General features: G+C 40.6%; 2 protein-coding genes across 3 annotated transcripts; one reads left to right on the forward strand and one right to left on the reverse strand.

Moving 5' to 3' along the window:
• The first annotated feature begins 662 nt into the window (after positions 1-662).
• KDM8 (lysine demethylase 8) lies at positions 663-7,134 on the forward strand. Of its 2 annotated transcripts, XM_084295820.1 has the most exons (7): positions 663-1,138; positions 1,235-1,401; positions 2,892-3,024; positions 3,456-3,497; positions 4,293-4,442; positions 6,056-6,148; positions 6,235-7,134. In XM_084295820.1, exons 1-7 carry the CDS (start codon positions 671-673, stop codon positions 6,397-6,399), a joined length of 1,218 nt encoding a protein of 405 aa, XP_084151946.1. In that variant the 5' UTR covers positions 663-670; the 3' UTR covers positions 6,400-7,134. The 2 variants fall into 2 exon arrangements, with proteins under 2 accessions (XP_084151946.1, XP_084151947.1); XM_084295821.1 differs by lacking the exon at positions 6,056-6,148.
• A 434-nt stretch (positions 7,135-7,568) lies between these two features.
• NSMCE1 (NSE1 homolog, SMC5-SMC6 complex component) lies at positions 7,569-15,622 on the reverse strand. Its single transcript, XM_084295779.1, has 8 exons — positions 15,290-15,622; positions 14,804-14,947; positions 13,131-13,252; positions 11,759-11,836; positions 10,245-10,391; positions 9,192-9,308; positions 8,255-8,375; positions 7,569-7,801 (listed from the first exon to the last, which is right to left on the reverse strand). Exons 2-8 carry the CDS (start codon positions 14,919-14,921, stop codon positions 7,737-7,739), a joined length of 768 nt encoding a protein of 255 aa, XP_084151905.1. The 5' UTR covers positions 14,922-14,947; positions 15,290-15,622; the 3' UTR covers positions 7,569-7,736.
• Between the last annotated feature and the right edge of the window lie 72 nt (positions 15,623-15,694).

Consider the following 15,694-nt stretch of genomic DNA (forward strand, 5'->3'; position numbering starts at 1 on the left):
TCACCATGGGCACAGCGCTAGTAGCCCTGACATGGCAGGTTGTGGTGCCTGCAGCAGCCCAGCAGTTTGTACGCTTGTGCCTGCCACCAGACACAAACCCACCTGAAAACCCTTCTCTCTTGCTGCAGAATGAACGAGCTACAGGTGCCAGCTCTGCCTAGATCAACTGCTGGAAATAGATTCAGAGAAAAACGGCTCTGAGCAATGTTCACTAATGTTAATGAATAAATATTGTTAGCTCCTGTTAACTCCATTAAAACATTTGTATATATAAGGATTTCTTTTTAAGTGGGCAAACTAATAAAACCAACTAGAATTTTAAGACACTCCACAAAGAAAACTAGATTGGATATGTATATTAATACAAATAGCTGCACCAATCAATCACACGATTACTAAACTCCAGTAGGTTTGCAGGTGAAGGGCCCAAGTGACAACTACATTGCGTGTTGGCGATTATTACAGCGTTCACAGAGACCTGGGCCGTAGGGGACACCTGCGCTACGAGGACACCCGGACAGCCGGCTACCCCCCGCGTGCCCGGCGGGACGCACCCGCTCGCGGCTCCCGGGGCCGGCCCCGCCCGGGCCCAGCCGGCGCTGCCCGCCCCGCGCCCCGCCCGCGGTCGCCGGGACGCGGCTCCGCCCGCTCCGCAGCGCCGGGACGCGCCATGGCGGCGGCGGGCGCGCTGTGGGCCGAGGCGCGGGCGCTGCTGCCCGGTGCCGAGGAAGAGCTGTCCCTGGCGCTGAGCGGCGAGGTGGACGACTGCGTCCCGCCCCTGCTGCGGCGGGCCCGCGGGCTGCTCTACGCGGCGCCGGGCCCGCCGTGCGGGGCGGCGGCGGCGGAGCTGCGGCGCCTGGGCGACGTCCTGCGCGACTACGCCTGGGAGAAGCTGAACGCGGGGCCGTGGCGGGAGGTCGGCAAGGCCTGGCGGCAGGTCTACGCCTACGGCTGCCTCTTCGGCGCGCTGGCCGAGGTCGCCGCCTGCCGCCCGCTGGCGCCCGCCGTTCGCCTGTGCGACATGGGGCTGCTGATGGGCGCCTCCGTGCTGGACAACGCCCTCGCCCGCCTCGTCCGCCTCCTGCAGGCGCGGCTGCCCCGCGGGAAGCGGCGCGCCGCGGCCGTGGGCAGCGCCAAGGTACGGCGGCCCGGGGCTCCCCGAGGCCCCGCTCCGGGCGCGGTGGGCGGCGGAGGGAGCCGCGGGGACAGCCTGACGAGGGCGTTTCTGTTGCAGAGGGCCCGGGTTGACCCCTCTCCGGCGCCCGTGGTGCAGCCAGGAGAAGCGCTTCCACACGTTCGCTGCCCTTCGCTAGAGCACTTCAGAGACAACTATCTAATTCCGCAAAAGCCTGTTGTCTTGGAGGGAATTATTGACCACTGGCCGTGTATGAAGAAGTGGAGGTGAGAAATCAGTGTTTCTTCCCCGTGCTTATAAGGACGAGGATCATTTTGTGCATCAGATGTCTTGGCGCGCCATGTAGCGGTAGACACCTCTACAGAAGACAAGCACCGAGAGGACTGATTTTTGTTGGGTGTATCTTCCTGCTGCAGTTCTGTCTTTGCTCAGTAAATGTTTTTCTATAGATGCTAGAAGTAAAGTGAATCAAATCAGTTTAGAACATCGTGTTGTAAGTGCTCCCGTGTGCCAGGGAAATCAGGTGCTGGCAGAGACTGCATTGGAACCCAGCTCTTCCTTTCAGGGTCTGGTGCAGGAGAGAACCCTGGCAAATTCCCTGCACGTTGTTGTACGTAACTGGAAACTAGAGGTGAGTATGAACCACTAACTATATCAGTGAATTTACTCTCATTTTAAGATCAGATGCTGGTGATACTTACATCCCAGAGTTTGCTGATAAATAGTGCAATAGGAATTTAATTTCAGAGAGGCATGAATAAAGCATAACTGTCTCTTTCATTCACAAGTGCGAGTAGTGATGTTTGCTCAGTAGCACTTTTGAGTGTTCAACTTCAGACAGCTGAATTTAGGAGTGAGTAATAACATTGTGCCATTAGTTTAATGTAGGCAATGGTGCCAACATTGCCAGTCATGAGAACCAAATATTTGTGAGCTAAAGCTTGTGATTCCTCTTAAAGGAAAAAAAAATAGTCAGGCTTAGTTTGAAGAATTGCTTTTATCCTTCCATTCCACAGCCAAGGGTAAAATCTGTGTTAATTTAATGTAGATTGTTGTTACATATTTTATATATAACATTATGTGTGTGTATGTATATATATAATACAACTGGTTATCTATATTTTATATGTGTATGTATTATGTATGTAATTTTGTTATTTCTTAGGTATTTTTGTCTTTTTTTTTTTTCAGCCGAGGTACTCTTCTGCCTATCTTCAGATACTTAAAATAACGAACTTCTTAGTATAATTAATATCATGGTCAATGAAGAGATGTGTATCACCCTTCAAAGGAATTCATCTGACTTTAGCCAGGGTGGATATTACTGGCACCTGTATACAGAATCTGGCACTGGTAGACAGTTGATCTAGCATTAATAGTAACAAGAAACAGTATTTTATTTAGCAAACTTGGTTGCAGGCAACAAAAAGATTAGCCATCAGTAGCCAAGAGACTAACTGCTTAAATCTCCCTAACTGTTAAGGAAACAATAATTAACTGATGTAAACAAGGTTTTAAAAACAAACAGGCAGTATATTATATCTGTGTATTACACAGATGATGTTAGCCACTTGGTTTCTTGCTGCTTGGGTTGTTTACTGCTAACCTTTGTCTCTCATTTGTTGGTTTAAGAGAGGAAAAACTCATGGTAGTGGTTTTATTACCCTGAAAGATTTATTTCGACTGATTGTCCTCACATTCAAAAATGGTAACAAGAGAAATATAAAAGAGTGATGGAACTTTTTTTTCATTTCAGCGTGGACTATATTTGTCAAGTTGCTGGGTGTCGCACAGTCCCTGTAGAATTGGGTTCCCGATACACAGATGAGGAATGGTCTCAGAAGCTCATGACTGTCAATGACTTCATCAACCAGTATATTGTGAATGAGGTCTGTTACTCTAATTTTCTTTCATTTCCAAAAGCATCAGTGTGTACTGGTATAGAATATTTGCCTAGTTGGAGCTTATTAGAATAAACACGCTTGGAGGTGGTCCTGAAGGTGGGGTTAGGCGATAAGCATAGCACTGAATTAAAAGGTTTGACATTTGTGAGATCTGAAGCTACAAATAGTTACTGCAACGACCATGGTTGTGGGGATGCGTCTACACTCTTACAATTTCAGTATAGATGTAAGTTGGTATTTCAGAAGACCCCTTATGCTAGTGAATTGAAGCAATTCTAGTACTCTTACTCTGAAATAGTACATTGTAAATACATGTTCTTACTTACAAGTAAATTTTTACCTATAAGTACATTAATGACCAAGAAGTCTTACCCTGTATGTCACTATGCATTTTTCTTTCTCTGCTGTAATTTCAGAACAGTGTAGGATACCTTGCTCAGCACCAGCTTTTTGATCAGGTAAAACTGCATAAATGTTTTTCCTCTCTGCAGTCAAGTGTTCCCTTTGTGTGTCAAATCATCCCTGAGACTGTCATTTCTACTAGATGGAAGGGCGTATGAGGAATTGACAATAAGTCTGAAGTTTATATTCCAACTGTTTTGAAGGAAGGATTTTGTTCCAAAGAGAGGATTTTGTTCCACCTGAATGAAAGGAGTGGAAACAAAAGCCTTTCAGAGGTGAAGGAGTTTGATTTTAGGGCTGTTTCGGTACAATGTAGCACTTATTTACAGGGATATTACCTGGAAAGCAGCATTTTCCCAAAGAATAGGCAAGTTAGGGAGGAGGTTTGGACAGGAAACCGACTTCAGTGGCGATATGTTCATCAAATCTGCGATGTCATTTTAGCTAAGCAGAGATTAGGTTGGTGGGAGATAGGAAAAGGAATCATACAGAGAATCAAGCTTAGTGTATAAAAGATAAGCTGCTCTTTTTCCTTGAATAGCAAACCTGCTTATTCTTGTAGTTCTGTCATTCCCTGAGTTTCTCTGGCTTCTGCTGAAGCAAGTGGGGTCTCTGAAGTATAAGAAACCCCTTTCCTTTTTTCTTCCACCTCCTTTCAACAGAATCTGCTAGGACAGAAAGCGTGAGGACATGTCCTGCAGATTCCCAGCAGCCCAGCTATTTCTCTGCCACCATTGCAGAACAAGCAGGTCAATTGTTTTCTTTGTGTCAAGCCCTGTTACTCTATGAATTGTACACCTTTTGCAAGTTAATACATACCTTTTTTAATGTTCATTTCTTTATGGGAGTAGATCCCAGAACTGAAAGAGGATATCAGTATCCCTGACTACTGCTGCCTGGGGGAAGGAGAAGAAGATGACATCACCATTAATGCTTGGTTTGGCCCGGAAGGAACTATCTCGCCTCTTCATCAGGATCCCCAGCAAAATTTTTTAGCCCAGGTCTGTACTCTGCTTACTCTATGCAAGCCGTCAATGCTATAGCTAGAAAAAATGTGTATGGTGTGTAAGTATTAGAGACAAGGACAGCAGACAAGTTGATGGATAACTGAAAGATAGTGAATAGGCAGATATTATTTCGCTATTCTCTTGCATTGATGCAACAACAGTGATGCAACTTAATGTCATCATTAACTACAACCAGTCATTGAGATTAACCATCACTTACCCTCATTCTACAGGTGAGTGGAAATGACAATGCACAAATGCACCTTGAATATTGTTTTCAGTTTTGGGCCACTTACTACAAGAAGGAAATGGCCTCAAGTTGCACCAGGGGAGATTTAGGTTAGATATCAGGAAGAATTTATTCACAGAAAGGGTGGTTAGGCATCGGAACAGGCTGCCCGGGGAAGCGGCAGAGTCCCCATCCCTGGGGGTATTTGAGACATGTGGACGTGGCACTAAGGGACAGACAGAGTTTAGTGGTAGACATGGTAGTGTTAGGTTGATGGCTGGACTTGTTGATCTTAAGGGTCTTTTCCAGCCTAAATGATTGTATGATTCAATAACAAGAAGTGGCTTTTCCAAGGCCACACAAGGAATTTGGAACCAAATTGGGAAAAACCTTGATCCTGTTACAGTGTCCAAAGGACTTTGGTTTTCCTGAACAGCAGGATGGTGGGTAGACTTAGGTGCATCCACTTCATGTTACCCCATGAGATTATCTATTTGTGCATGCATTGAGAGTTAGGTGAAGTAGTATTTACAGTAACTAACATTTTACATAGTTCCATGCATTAGTAAAAATACCACCTAATGCTTGGTTCCTTAGAGAGCTAACTAATATCCATATTAATATAGAAAAATACCTTAAGGAAGGGTGCAAAGGAACTGGAGTTAAGCTCATTTCAGTGGTGCCCAGTGATGGGATGAAAACCAATGGGCACACACTGAAATGCAGGAGGCTCCATCAGAACATCAGGAAACACTTTTTTACTGTGTGGGTAACTGAGCACTGTCAGAGGTTGCCAGAAAGGTGTGGAGTCTCCATCCTTTGAGATATTCAGCTGCCTGCTCATGCCCCTGAACAAGCTGCTCTAGCTGGCCCACTTGAACAGTGGGGTTAGACCAGATGACCTCCAGAGGTCCCTTCCCACCTCATCCAGCCTGTGAGTCCGTGAACTAATTTAATGATGATACATAAATAATAACTAAAGGAGTACATGGAAGCTTAACATTCACTGCCAGGCTGTATCTCTGCCTGCTGATGTATTCTCAGTTCTTCTGACAATTGCTTCCTGGCTGTAGGGCTCAAATAACATTGCATAAATTGGGTGCCTTGACCACTGAACTTAGAAGTAATTTGGTTATAGGTGTTTGCTGGTATTTTGAATTTCATCTGTTCCAATGGAGCAGGTACTTGGATTCCCATACTCCGATGTAACTTTTTATTATAATAGCATCTCTACTAGTAACAAAAATAACTTATCTTTTATTTAGTGTTAAATGCCAACTGTAGCCAACAGTATGGTATGCTAGTTAATTGAACATGTCACTTTCCAAAAATAGGTAGGTTCATGGCAGATAGAAAACATTCATTTTAATATGTGCAGGTATTTGGAAGAAAGTATGTCTGTCTTTATTCACCACAAGATTCAGAAAACCTTTACCCACATGAAGGACAAATTCTTCACAATACTAGCCAGGTAAATAGTTGTTGTATTTTTAGTGTCAGTAATGTTACTTTATCAAATCATATATAACACATTCTATTGTTGTTTGTTTTTAATAGGTTGATGTAGAAGATCCGGACTTAAATAAGTTTCCCAGTTTTAGAAAGGCTGCATGTCAGTCCTGCATTCTGATGCCTGGACAGGTTCTGTTCATTCCAGTTAAATACTGGCACTACATACGATCTCTTGATATTAGCTTCTCTGTCAGTTTCTGGTGGTCATAACTTTTGAAGCATGCATGAAGTTTGTTAGTATTGTAATAGCAATTAAAAGTCAGGAAAAGTAGCATCTAGCATGCTTCCCAAGTGAATTCTATTTAAACATGAGAATATTTTTTCACTATCCAGAGGCCAGAGCTGGATTAAAAAATAAAAATCCTTGTTTCAGTATGATGAAAGAATCTGGATGGGTAAATGTGGGTAAACAGCAGTTGCTTCAATCACTTTATTTTTGTGGATGTTTTCAATGTAACTTTCTTGTAAAGAGCAACTGTTGGTTCATTATTGTGTATGTGTGTGTGTATCTGAAACACATCTGTGTATCAACAGTGCTATGACTGCTTTTCAAACTGGAACATCAGGTTAGTGTTATCTTCTACTTGGATTTAAAAATAGTAAAAAATGGAGTAAAAGTGACAGCCCAACAGTTCAATATATCTGGAAAAAAAAAAGTAACATGAAGCAAGATACCAGTCTCCTAGGTGGAAGAAGGTAAGTGTTAGGGACTAGGAAGGTAACTAAGTGTAGTTAATCCTTAGTTTAATAGCAATTAAATAAACTGAAGCTTAATCATACTTTGATAGTCAGCTGAACTGCAGACATTCTGCAGTGGAAGTCTTTGAGTCCCTTTCATTTCTACCAAGGTAAGATGTATTAACGCTCTGCTCTGGCACCTGGCAGTAACATTGTCTTTTCTTTAAGTCGCTTTTTAAAGAAAAATGAATCTTTACAGAAAACTGGAGAGAGTGAAGTCCTAGTTCTTAAATAAATAAACATTCAAGATTCTTTTAATACTTCACAGATAAAAGCTGAAATTGCCCCAAGTGTCCTGTACTACTCCTTCCCACTAGTTTTGACTGCGGGAATATTCCATCTCTTCCTGACCATAGCAGTCTGCAACCTGGTTCTGTAACATGCACTCCCTTCTGTCAAAAGAATGGACAAAAACCAAGCCAACAGTGCCAGCTGAGAGTTCAGACTCTAGCCTTACATCAGACACAGGCATGGTAGCTGACACAGGTTTTAATAGTTCACAGGCATAGATCAGCTTTCAAGACTGAGCAAAAACATTTACAGTTTTCGTTCCCATACATGCACTGAGAGTCCCAACCCAAGAATATGGAGACTTGTGTACACACAACCACCCTCAAGAAAGTTGTCTGGGCATAACTGTGTAGGAGAAGAAATCAATGATTGTTTTATTGTAAGCCTTTTAAAACTTCAGAAAAAAAGTACACTTAACAGTGTACTGTTACTAATGAATACAATATAGTCTGGCTATTCTGCCACAGAATGGAGAAAAAAAATTAATTGAAAGTAATTTTTATTAACATTGTCTAATGCTAAGAATGAAGTTCTTTTCTGCTATCTCTTTTTGATGATGACTGGGACTCTATCCGACTCATATCTGTAAAGAAAGAAAAAAAGCAAAGTTAATGACAGAGAAAAAAAAAAGGGATGATACAGTATGACTTACAGATTTTAAAAATGCTTTATATATTTCTGTGCTCCTGTTCAGAAATGCCCAATTTCCCTGGTTAAATGGAGAAATCCTTAAAGAGTTTCCTATCTTCTTAGGAACTCGGTATTTCCAAATGTTTTTGTGCTGTTCCTATTCATCCCTCAAAACTTTAATGTTACGATAAATGTATTCACAGGATCTGCTAGTGACCATAAGATAGAATTTTTGCAGGTTCAGTGTTGCACAAGGATGGTTAATTCTCAAATATACAACTGAAGCCAGAAACAACTGATAATCAACTACAATTGTAAATAATACTGGCAGTGCCATTGAATACCACAATTCATTCTTAAGTATTATTACACTTTTTTTTTTTTTTTTAAATATATTGCTTGGTACCTGGAATCTCATGAGGCCAGAAATCGTTACAATGAGGACATCGTGGTTCAGTTTGAGCTTTGAAGTACTTTGCAACACAAGGTAAATGCATTGCAATTCCACAGGTTTCACATACTTGGCTCTGAAATCAGAAGTGTTACTAGAAAACCTTTCTAATCTATCCTTCAGTTCAACATAAAGTTGTCCCAATACACATAGGCAATGCTTTATTCCTGAGAATGGTTCATACATTACAGTTAGAAGACATCAGAAATCAAGGCTGGTAAAGGATAAAGAGTTTTTCTCCTAGAAACTAAGAAATGCTGTTTTCCTATATGGATATAACTTAGCTTGCAAGCCCAACAACAAGCTGCAATAAAGGAGAGCAATTAGGATGGAAAAAGTAGTATTATGGAAGCATGTTAGCTGGAAGATAAGATTCAGTGGTAAGGAGCAAGAAAATTTGGTAGTTTTGGAATAGGAGTTCAGGTTTTAACTTCTCACGCAAGACCAAACTGGAAACTTGCTATGTATCAACACATAGTCCTTTAGTAGTGCTATATATAAATACATGTTCACTCTGAGCCTAAATCCCCAAACCAAAGATGAATGGTTGTCATACAGAAGATTACCATTTGTAAGGTCCAAAGATAAGACAGCTAGCACTTAACTGTTATGCCTGTTTAAGGATAAGGGTTCATCTCAAGCCTGCTGGCTTTGGAAAGTAAGACAGGACAATAGTGTTGTTGGTTGGGTGAGTTCCCATCCTCCAAGTTCATACATTTTTTTCCAAAGACAAGATAAAAATATCTACATTGAAACATATATACATGTGCAATGTTTCCAGATTACAACACCAGTATTTTCAGGGTCTGTCTAATACTTGAGAAAGTATCACAAACTTTTGCTGTGACACAAGCCCATCAAGAGATGCCTGCTGCGGTAATCAAACTGTTACCTGGATGGCAAGGCTATGACAAATGTTACACTTTCTTGCTGTATCTTGGTAGATGCTGAGGATGTATTGTTCCATCTCCATTATGCAGCGAGTATGCAGAGTATATTCCCCATTTCTCTAAGGAAACAAATGATGAAGTTAGCACTATCTTTTAGTTCCTTTTTCCTTTTCAGATCTTCCTCATCACCTGTGAGGAAGCATTTGATAGCCAAGTTTTTTCTGCCATCATGAAACAAACATTCTTACATTGATAAAATGCAGAGCTGAAACACTTTTGATGAGGCAGAATTAATTTAAGAGAATTGTAAGAAAAAATCTCACACCTTTAACGTAGTCCCTGAAAGGTACAGAGGAGCATACATGTTCTTCTTAAAGGCATATGGTTTGGGAAACTTTCATTTGAACATTAGCAGAACTTCTACTGTTTTTCTACACATCTAGACATTTACTACTTGAGGTGTCTGAAAATCTCTCTAACATAAGAAAACGTGGCAGCAATTCGGAGATCTATGATGTGATAAATCCAGGAGAAAAGGGATTGAGGTCTTACTTTTCATGGCAAGCAATTGTCGTGTCCACATGGTAAAACTAATCTCAATTTCTCCAATTTTTCCAAAAATGCGTTTCTGATACAGGAGATTTCAATGTGCTTGGCCTCACTGCTTTTCAAAGAATTCTAAATGTAACTGACAGTTCTGATCAACCTAAAAAGTTTTTCCCCAGCTTCTGTTCCAAATTTTAAGTATATCATGCTGCTGTGTAAAAAGGATGCCTTTTATGTTCTAAGGCAGGGCTGAGCACAGATACCTGCACTAGCTCAGGTACAAGAAACTGAAACCTTGTTGTCCCGTGTAGACCTACCGGAGGACTTTTTGCTTGTAAATGTACAAGCTTTTCTGCAAAAATCATTGACTAGAGTACCAATAAGCACAGGCTTAACAAAGCCATTTTTGCTATCATTTAACAAACAGCTACAGTTTCAGCCATCAATCCATGAGAAAATAACAGCTGGACCTATTAAAATACAAACGCTTTAAAAGAGAAAGCAGTTACCTCAGAGAGCCACTTATCCTCCACAAAAATTTTCAGCACTTGTTCTGCTTCCTTCTTCTTCATTTTCTTTGTCTTAAGTTGGTCAGCTAAGTTTAAAATATCTGTAGAACAGGCAAAGCCATTTTCTGATAAAATGATTAGGTCCATCTGTCAAAAGAAACATTTTCAATCATTAAAAAAACATGCAATTAGATAGACACACCTTATAATAACATGCAGCTTTTTCAGCACCCATACAAACCATCCATATGTATGGGTGCTGATAAATACTGCAGTATATGGCTGGAATGAGAACTGCAGAACGAGGGCCAAAGGCTAAAGCCATCATTGTTACCTTGACAATTTTAATCTTTGCCAAGAAAGCATTTCCACAGTAGAACTGTTCAGTGCTGCCTAAATGAAGCCGCAACCCTTCAGCATTCTCAGAAGTGACAGATCTGTTTCTTCTTATCTGACCTCTGCCAATGTTCTTTTGAAGAAAAGTCTTTCACTACTAAAGTAAGATGGTGCGCTCTGGATTCATTTAACACTGCTGAACCTATCTGGCACACAGAGGTTATAGCAGTATTATCAAATTTCAGAGATTCTCTCATTGGGAATATTCCTGCTACACGTTATCACAGAGCAGAATGCAGAGATTATATGCTAGTAGTAACATGCACCATGACGACACCATCTCTGCGTTGCCGACATGGCTGTATAGGTTCTACCCCAATAAAGAGGGTGGGAAGACTCTACATACTACCAGTTTAGATGACACTTCAGCAGCTGTCACAGAACAATCAATACACCTCTTTCTAGTTTGTACAAAACAGTGTTAGAGTGCAAAATCAAGGAAAGTCTAATGGCTGGAGAAATTATGTCTTCCAAGTGCTAGAAAATTCACTAAAACATGCAAGATACAAAGCTATGATCACAACTCATTAATGTTTGTTGATATGAAACTAGACATTGCATGTTCTGGCATCTCAGCCCAGTAGATTTATTTGGAACTTTAGAAATTTCTCAAATGTATGTTTTCTTATTTGACGATCAGCATTCTGAGTAGTTTAATAAACAGAATAAATTGGCAACAGCAGTAACGACACAATCATTTCCATTCAAACCAGCAAAGGAATAATGTTTTTGTAATAACATTAAAATGTACAGTGTATTACTAAACTACTGAAGACAGTGAAAAATTCAGCAATCACAACTGAAACATCTAGGAGAAAGTTGCTGAGGAAGGATGTTTGTCTAACTAAAAGAAGATATACCAAGTCATAACTCCAAGGAGCACTCCCCCATTCACAACTACATTTTATCAGTAAGTGATTTTCATTCAACAGGCAATCATTACTTGCATATATTCCCATCTCTCACACCACACGTCCTATTTGATTTGAGATAAAATTAATTATTAAAGTTGTGCAGGATGGAAACTAATTCTTGAAAGACATCTCAAATTTTCATTCATTTTAACAGAGTACCTTCCCAGATAATGTGATTTACTAACAAGTAACTGACATACTTACAGTTTTTCTAAACAATTCTAATTCATTTTCTGCATAGTCAGATGCCATTTTAGTAATTTCAGTTTCTGCCAGATTCACCTACAAAAAAAAATACACTGAATTCAAAGTGCCCATGTGTTCCTACACCATAAATTGTAAAAAATCTCCCAGGGTAAAGAATACATCATCTTGAAATTAAATGAATGTCATTTCTTAAGTGAAATAAATGTCATTTCTTTAAGTGGCACAAAGATGGTACCCGACTCCTTTCTTTAAAACCCCTGACCTTTCCAGCCACACGTTCTCCAAAGCTGCCTCTGCCTAGTCCAAATTCTTAAACAATCCTACTTCCCACCCTCCATAGCCTGGAACAAAGGGAGGTAGACAAGTGCAAAGAATTTAAGGCCAAATTTTAAGCTTGTATTAAGCTAACAGAAAAAAATGACGAATTCTGACAGAAGACGCAAAGGAATACAGTAGAACTATATTCCACCAGGGTAATTGTGCTGCTGGACAGTAGCAGTAAGTATTTTGTGATACACACTTGTTTCATTATGAAGAACAATAACTGATACTTAATATTCCTATTGTACACCCTACTGCTATTTATTACTAGCTCAACTTAATTTGCAAAATGACACACAAAGGTTAAAAGCAGAATCTAGTATTAGAAGACCTCTATGGTCTTTTGAAATCACTATATAACCTTCCTTCTTTGGCATTTGCATTATAGAGCATCCAGTGAAATTTTTTAGCCTATTCTTTAGCACCCCTTTATACTATTTTTTTTTAATTTTGAGAAAAAAACCACACTCATATTGGAGAGCTCCCCATGTTTTCTAGTTTAAAAATTCCTCTCAAGAAAAAGTCTCCTGTGAAAAAGAAATCTTACTTCAGCACTTAAGTAATGTTTATGCTAAATAAATCAGACACTGCTATGGTCCTTTCTGCCATGTTCTGTTCCCACACACCTACACTCTTGGCAGTTTATCTTCACACTTCCACATTCTACAAGTAGCTTCTACAGCAGCTGTCAGCATAACAGTGGAATAGCCCCACAAAAACAAAACAAGACACTGCTAAGATTAAGTCTCAACATGCTGGCAGATGCAGCCTTCAGTTCTAACTAACTGATTTTTCTAAATAGCACTTGTATTATATACTGTAAGGATCTTAAGTAATTCAGTCTTCTTAACATCCAAAGATGGCACTTAGATTCAGTTAGTTTTTTTGCCCAGTTTACAATCAGAAGGCATGCATACCTTTTATTGGCACATTATTCAAAAGTTAATTTTAAAGCAGACACAGGAGACTGTACTGTTCCATGGGGTTCTGTGTATGCCCTCGTTATGAGAAGCCAAAAACACAAGATGGCAGCACATCACATACTTACTAAGGCATAATGGGCTCTCCCATCACCTTCAGACATTCCTTTCCGGATCTGCATAAACAAAGGCTGCAGCCGGATATTAATTGTAGTGATAAAATCATCCAGTTTATCATGTGCATAGTAGACTGAAAATAAGTAAGAAAAAAAACACAGAGAAAAAAAAAAAAACACATCAGGCAGACCTTTTTATGTGTTACCTACTGAAACATTTTTCTTACGTGTTATTAATTGCTAAGTTATTGAGGCAGAATTCAAACATCTCTAGCATTTATGATAAATTCTTTTACAGAAGTACGGTGGCTTGGTTCTCACAAACACAGGAGTATACCTTCAAAGGCCAACCATGTTATCCTACTGTTCCATTTTTTCAGTTGAAAATTTGAACAAGTGCTGAAATAAGCTCTTTTGGCTTCAGAGTTTGAATACCTATGGACTCTGACTCATTTTAACTAAGGAAAATACATAAATTGTACCATCACCCAGGAAGGACTCCACTTCTGGCAACAAGGCAAGATGGAGTTCACAACAGGTTGTGCACATCAGTCCCTACAGTCTCCTAACAGAGAAGAATCAATAGCACTTGTGCTGCTGAAGTTATTGTTGCTTAGACATCTTGAAATGACCAAAAGCCCCAAGTAACATTTCAGAAGACTTTTAAAATAAAAGTCTCAAATACTAGAGAGCTAGCAAATAACTTCAGAGCATATCAGATCTCAAAATGTGTAATGGAAACTACATTTGCTGGAGTTTTCTGCCTTTTAATAGTAATTGGTTAAAACCACTACTTTGAACTGCATTTTGATCTTTCCTTTTAAATGGCTCTTTTTAATGGCTCTTTTTCCTTTTAAATGGCTCTTCTTACATTCTTTGTCCTTTTCAATTTTGTTCATAAACGATGAAAATACAGGAATTTTATTATTTTAATTATTTTCTGGGAAAATGTGATTGAGATATCTAAAACCAACTAATCAATTAGTGCTAAAAACATCACTCATTTCAGCTTTATTTCAGTTTGTGCCCACCACATTCTCAAAATTAGAGGTGAAACAGATCTCTGATCTGTGAGCAGATATCTGAAAAAAAGCATGAGCTGATTACACATTTCTGTACCATTGAAGTCTCAACATGAATTTCAAACAAATTAGACAGTACACAACAAAACTTTTGTTCCACATGCCATAAAATTGAGCTTGTTATTGCATGTATTAGAATTAACCAGTTTACAAAATAATTAGTCATGTGACAGATTTACTTGAGATGGATTAACAGCATACACTTCATATTATATTCCAAAGCAAATCTTTCCAAACAAGTATGAAGGAGAACATTCTGGAAACTTCACGGCTATGAATGTCAAAATATATTTAAAAATATGTATTTACACAGTCTAAAAAAAAAAAAAAACTTTGATAAAATAAAAAGCGTTCTTACACTTTTCATCAAAAGTGTGTATAAGTCTGATGGGATTAAAACTTAGTTTGCATAGTGCTGTGTTGTTGGGTTTTGTTTTGTTCTTTTAACTTTAGGAAAGAAAGAGAATACGTTGTTGAAGATTTTGTTGGTTTTGTTTTCTAACTTTTTTTAGGTGGTGTATGGTATTCAGAAATCTAAATATTTGTAAATCACAAATGAAGAAAAAAAATCTCCATCTCTCCACTTTTTCTCCAGAGACACACCTTTATGGATTTCACAGCAGCACCTGTGTAACTTCCTAGCCTCTGATCCTTCCATTATCCCATGTGACATCAGGACCTGCAAGAACCGTCGATGAGCATCAGACATCTGAGCTGCCATAGCAGCATTCCACCAGGCTTCGTATGCTGCAAGACACAGACACTGAAATTAATGCATATATTTACACAAATTACAAATAATACACCCCAAGCATAAATAAGGTTTCAGTTCAACTCTCTACCATTGTATCAGGGCAAAGAAGCTGATGGCTCAGCTTGTTCTTCACACACAGTGCCTAACTACAACAGCCTATGAGAACGCTGCCAAAGCCCAATGAATTCTGCCTAACACTTTGAGCTACCAAATAAAACGACGCAGGCACTGCGCTGTCATCCCCAGGCCAACTCGGCAGCGTTACGCGCTACAGTCGGCAGCGCATCTTGCACAGCTTTGTATCGGATGCGTTTGCTCGCTACTCATCCAAGCACCTTGTCTAGTTAGAGCGCAACCTGCTTAGGACAGGAAACCCTCCTCTGCACGTGCCGAAAAACGCCAGAAGTAAAATAATCTCGGGAAATTCCTCGCCCGCGCAGCCAAAGAAAGACAAAAGCTTCCAGAAACCGCCAATCCCGAAGAGCAAATAACCGCCCAGCCCGGGACACGCCGCTCCGGGCCGGGACTCGGGTCCCCCGCGTCGCCCCCGGGGGCGGCTCTGGGCTCTCCAACGGCCGCCCGAAGGCGCCGCCGCCTCCGCCTGCCACCGACCCGCTCGGCGGCGTCCGCCCCGGGCTGTGCGCGAGCGGGCGGAGGCGCGCGCCGTCGCGTGGTGACGCGTGCTGACGTATGGTGACGCGTGGTGACGCGTGGCGGGGGCGCGCTTCCCGCGGCTCCGG

This window comes from Netta rufina, assembly GCF_964035555.1.
Source record: "Netta rufina genome assembly, chromosome: 15".
In the NCBI taxonomy this organism is placed as follows: domain Eukaryota; kingdom Metazoa; phylum Chordata; class Aves; order Anseriformes; family Anatidae; genus Netta; species Netta rufina.

Excerpts from the sequence above, each read along its gene's own strand:
- KDM8 (XM_084295820.1), top strand. The coding sequence starts at position 671 with ATGGCGGCGGCGGGCGCGCTGTGGGCCGAGGCGCGGGCGCTGCTGCCC. Across the intron at positions 1,402-2,891 it reads CCGTGTATGAAGAAGTGGAG|CGTGGACTATATTTGTCAAG; the intron begins GTGAGAAATCAG and ends TTTTCATTTCAG. Across the intron at positions 3,025-3,455 it reads ACCAGTATATTGTGAATGAG|AACAGTGTAGGATACCTTGC; the intron begins GTCTGTTACTCT and ends CTGTAATTTCAG.
- NSMCE1 (XM_084295779.1), bottom strand. The coding sequence starts at position 14,921 with ATGGCAGCTCAGATGTCTGATGCTCATCGACGGTTCTTGCAGGTCCTG. Across the intron at positions 8,376-9,191 it reads GTCATAGCCTTGCCATCCAG|AGCCAAGTATGTGAAACCTG; the intron begins GTAACAGTTTGA and ends TTCTGATTTCAG. Across the intron at positions 7,802-8,254 it reads CTGGCCTCATGAGATTCCAG|ATATGAGTCGGATAGAGTCC; the intron begins GTACCAAGCAAT and ends CTTTCTTTACAG.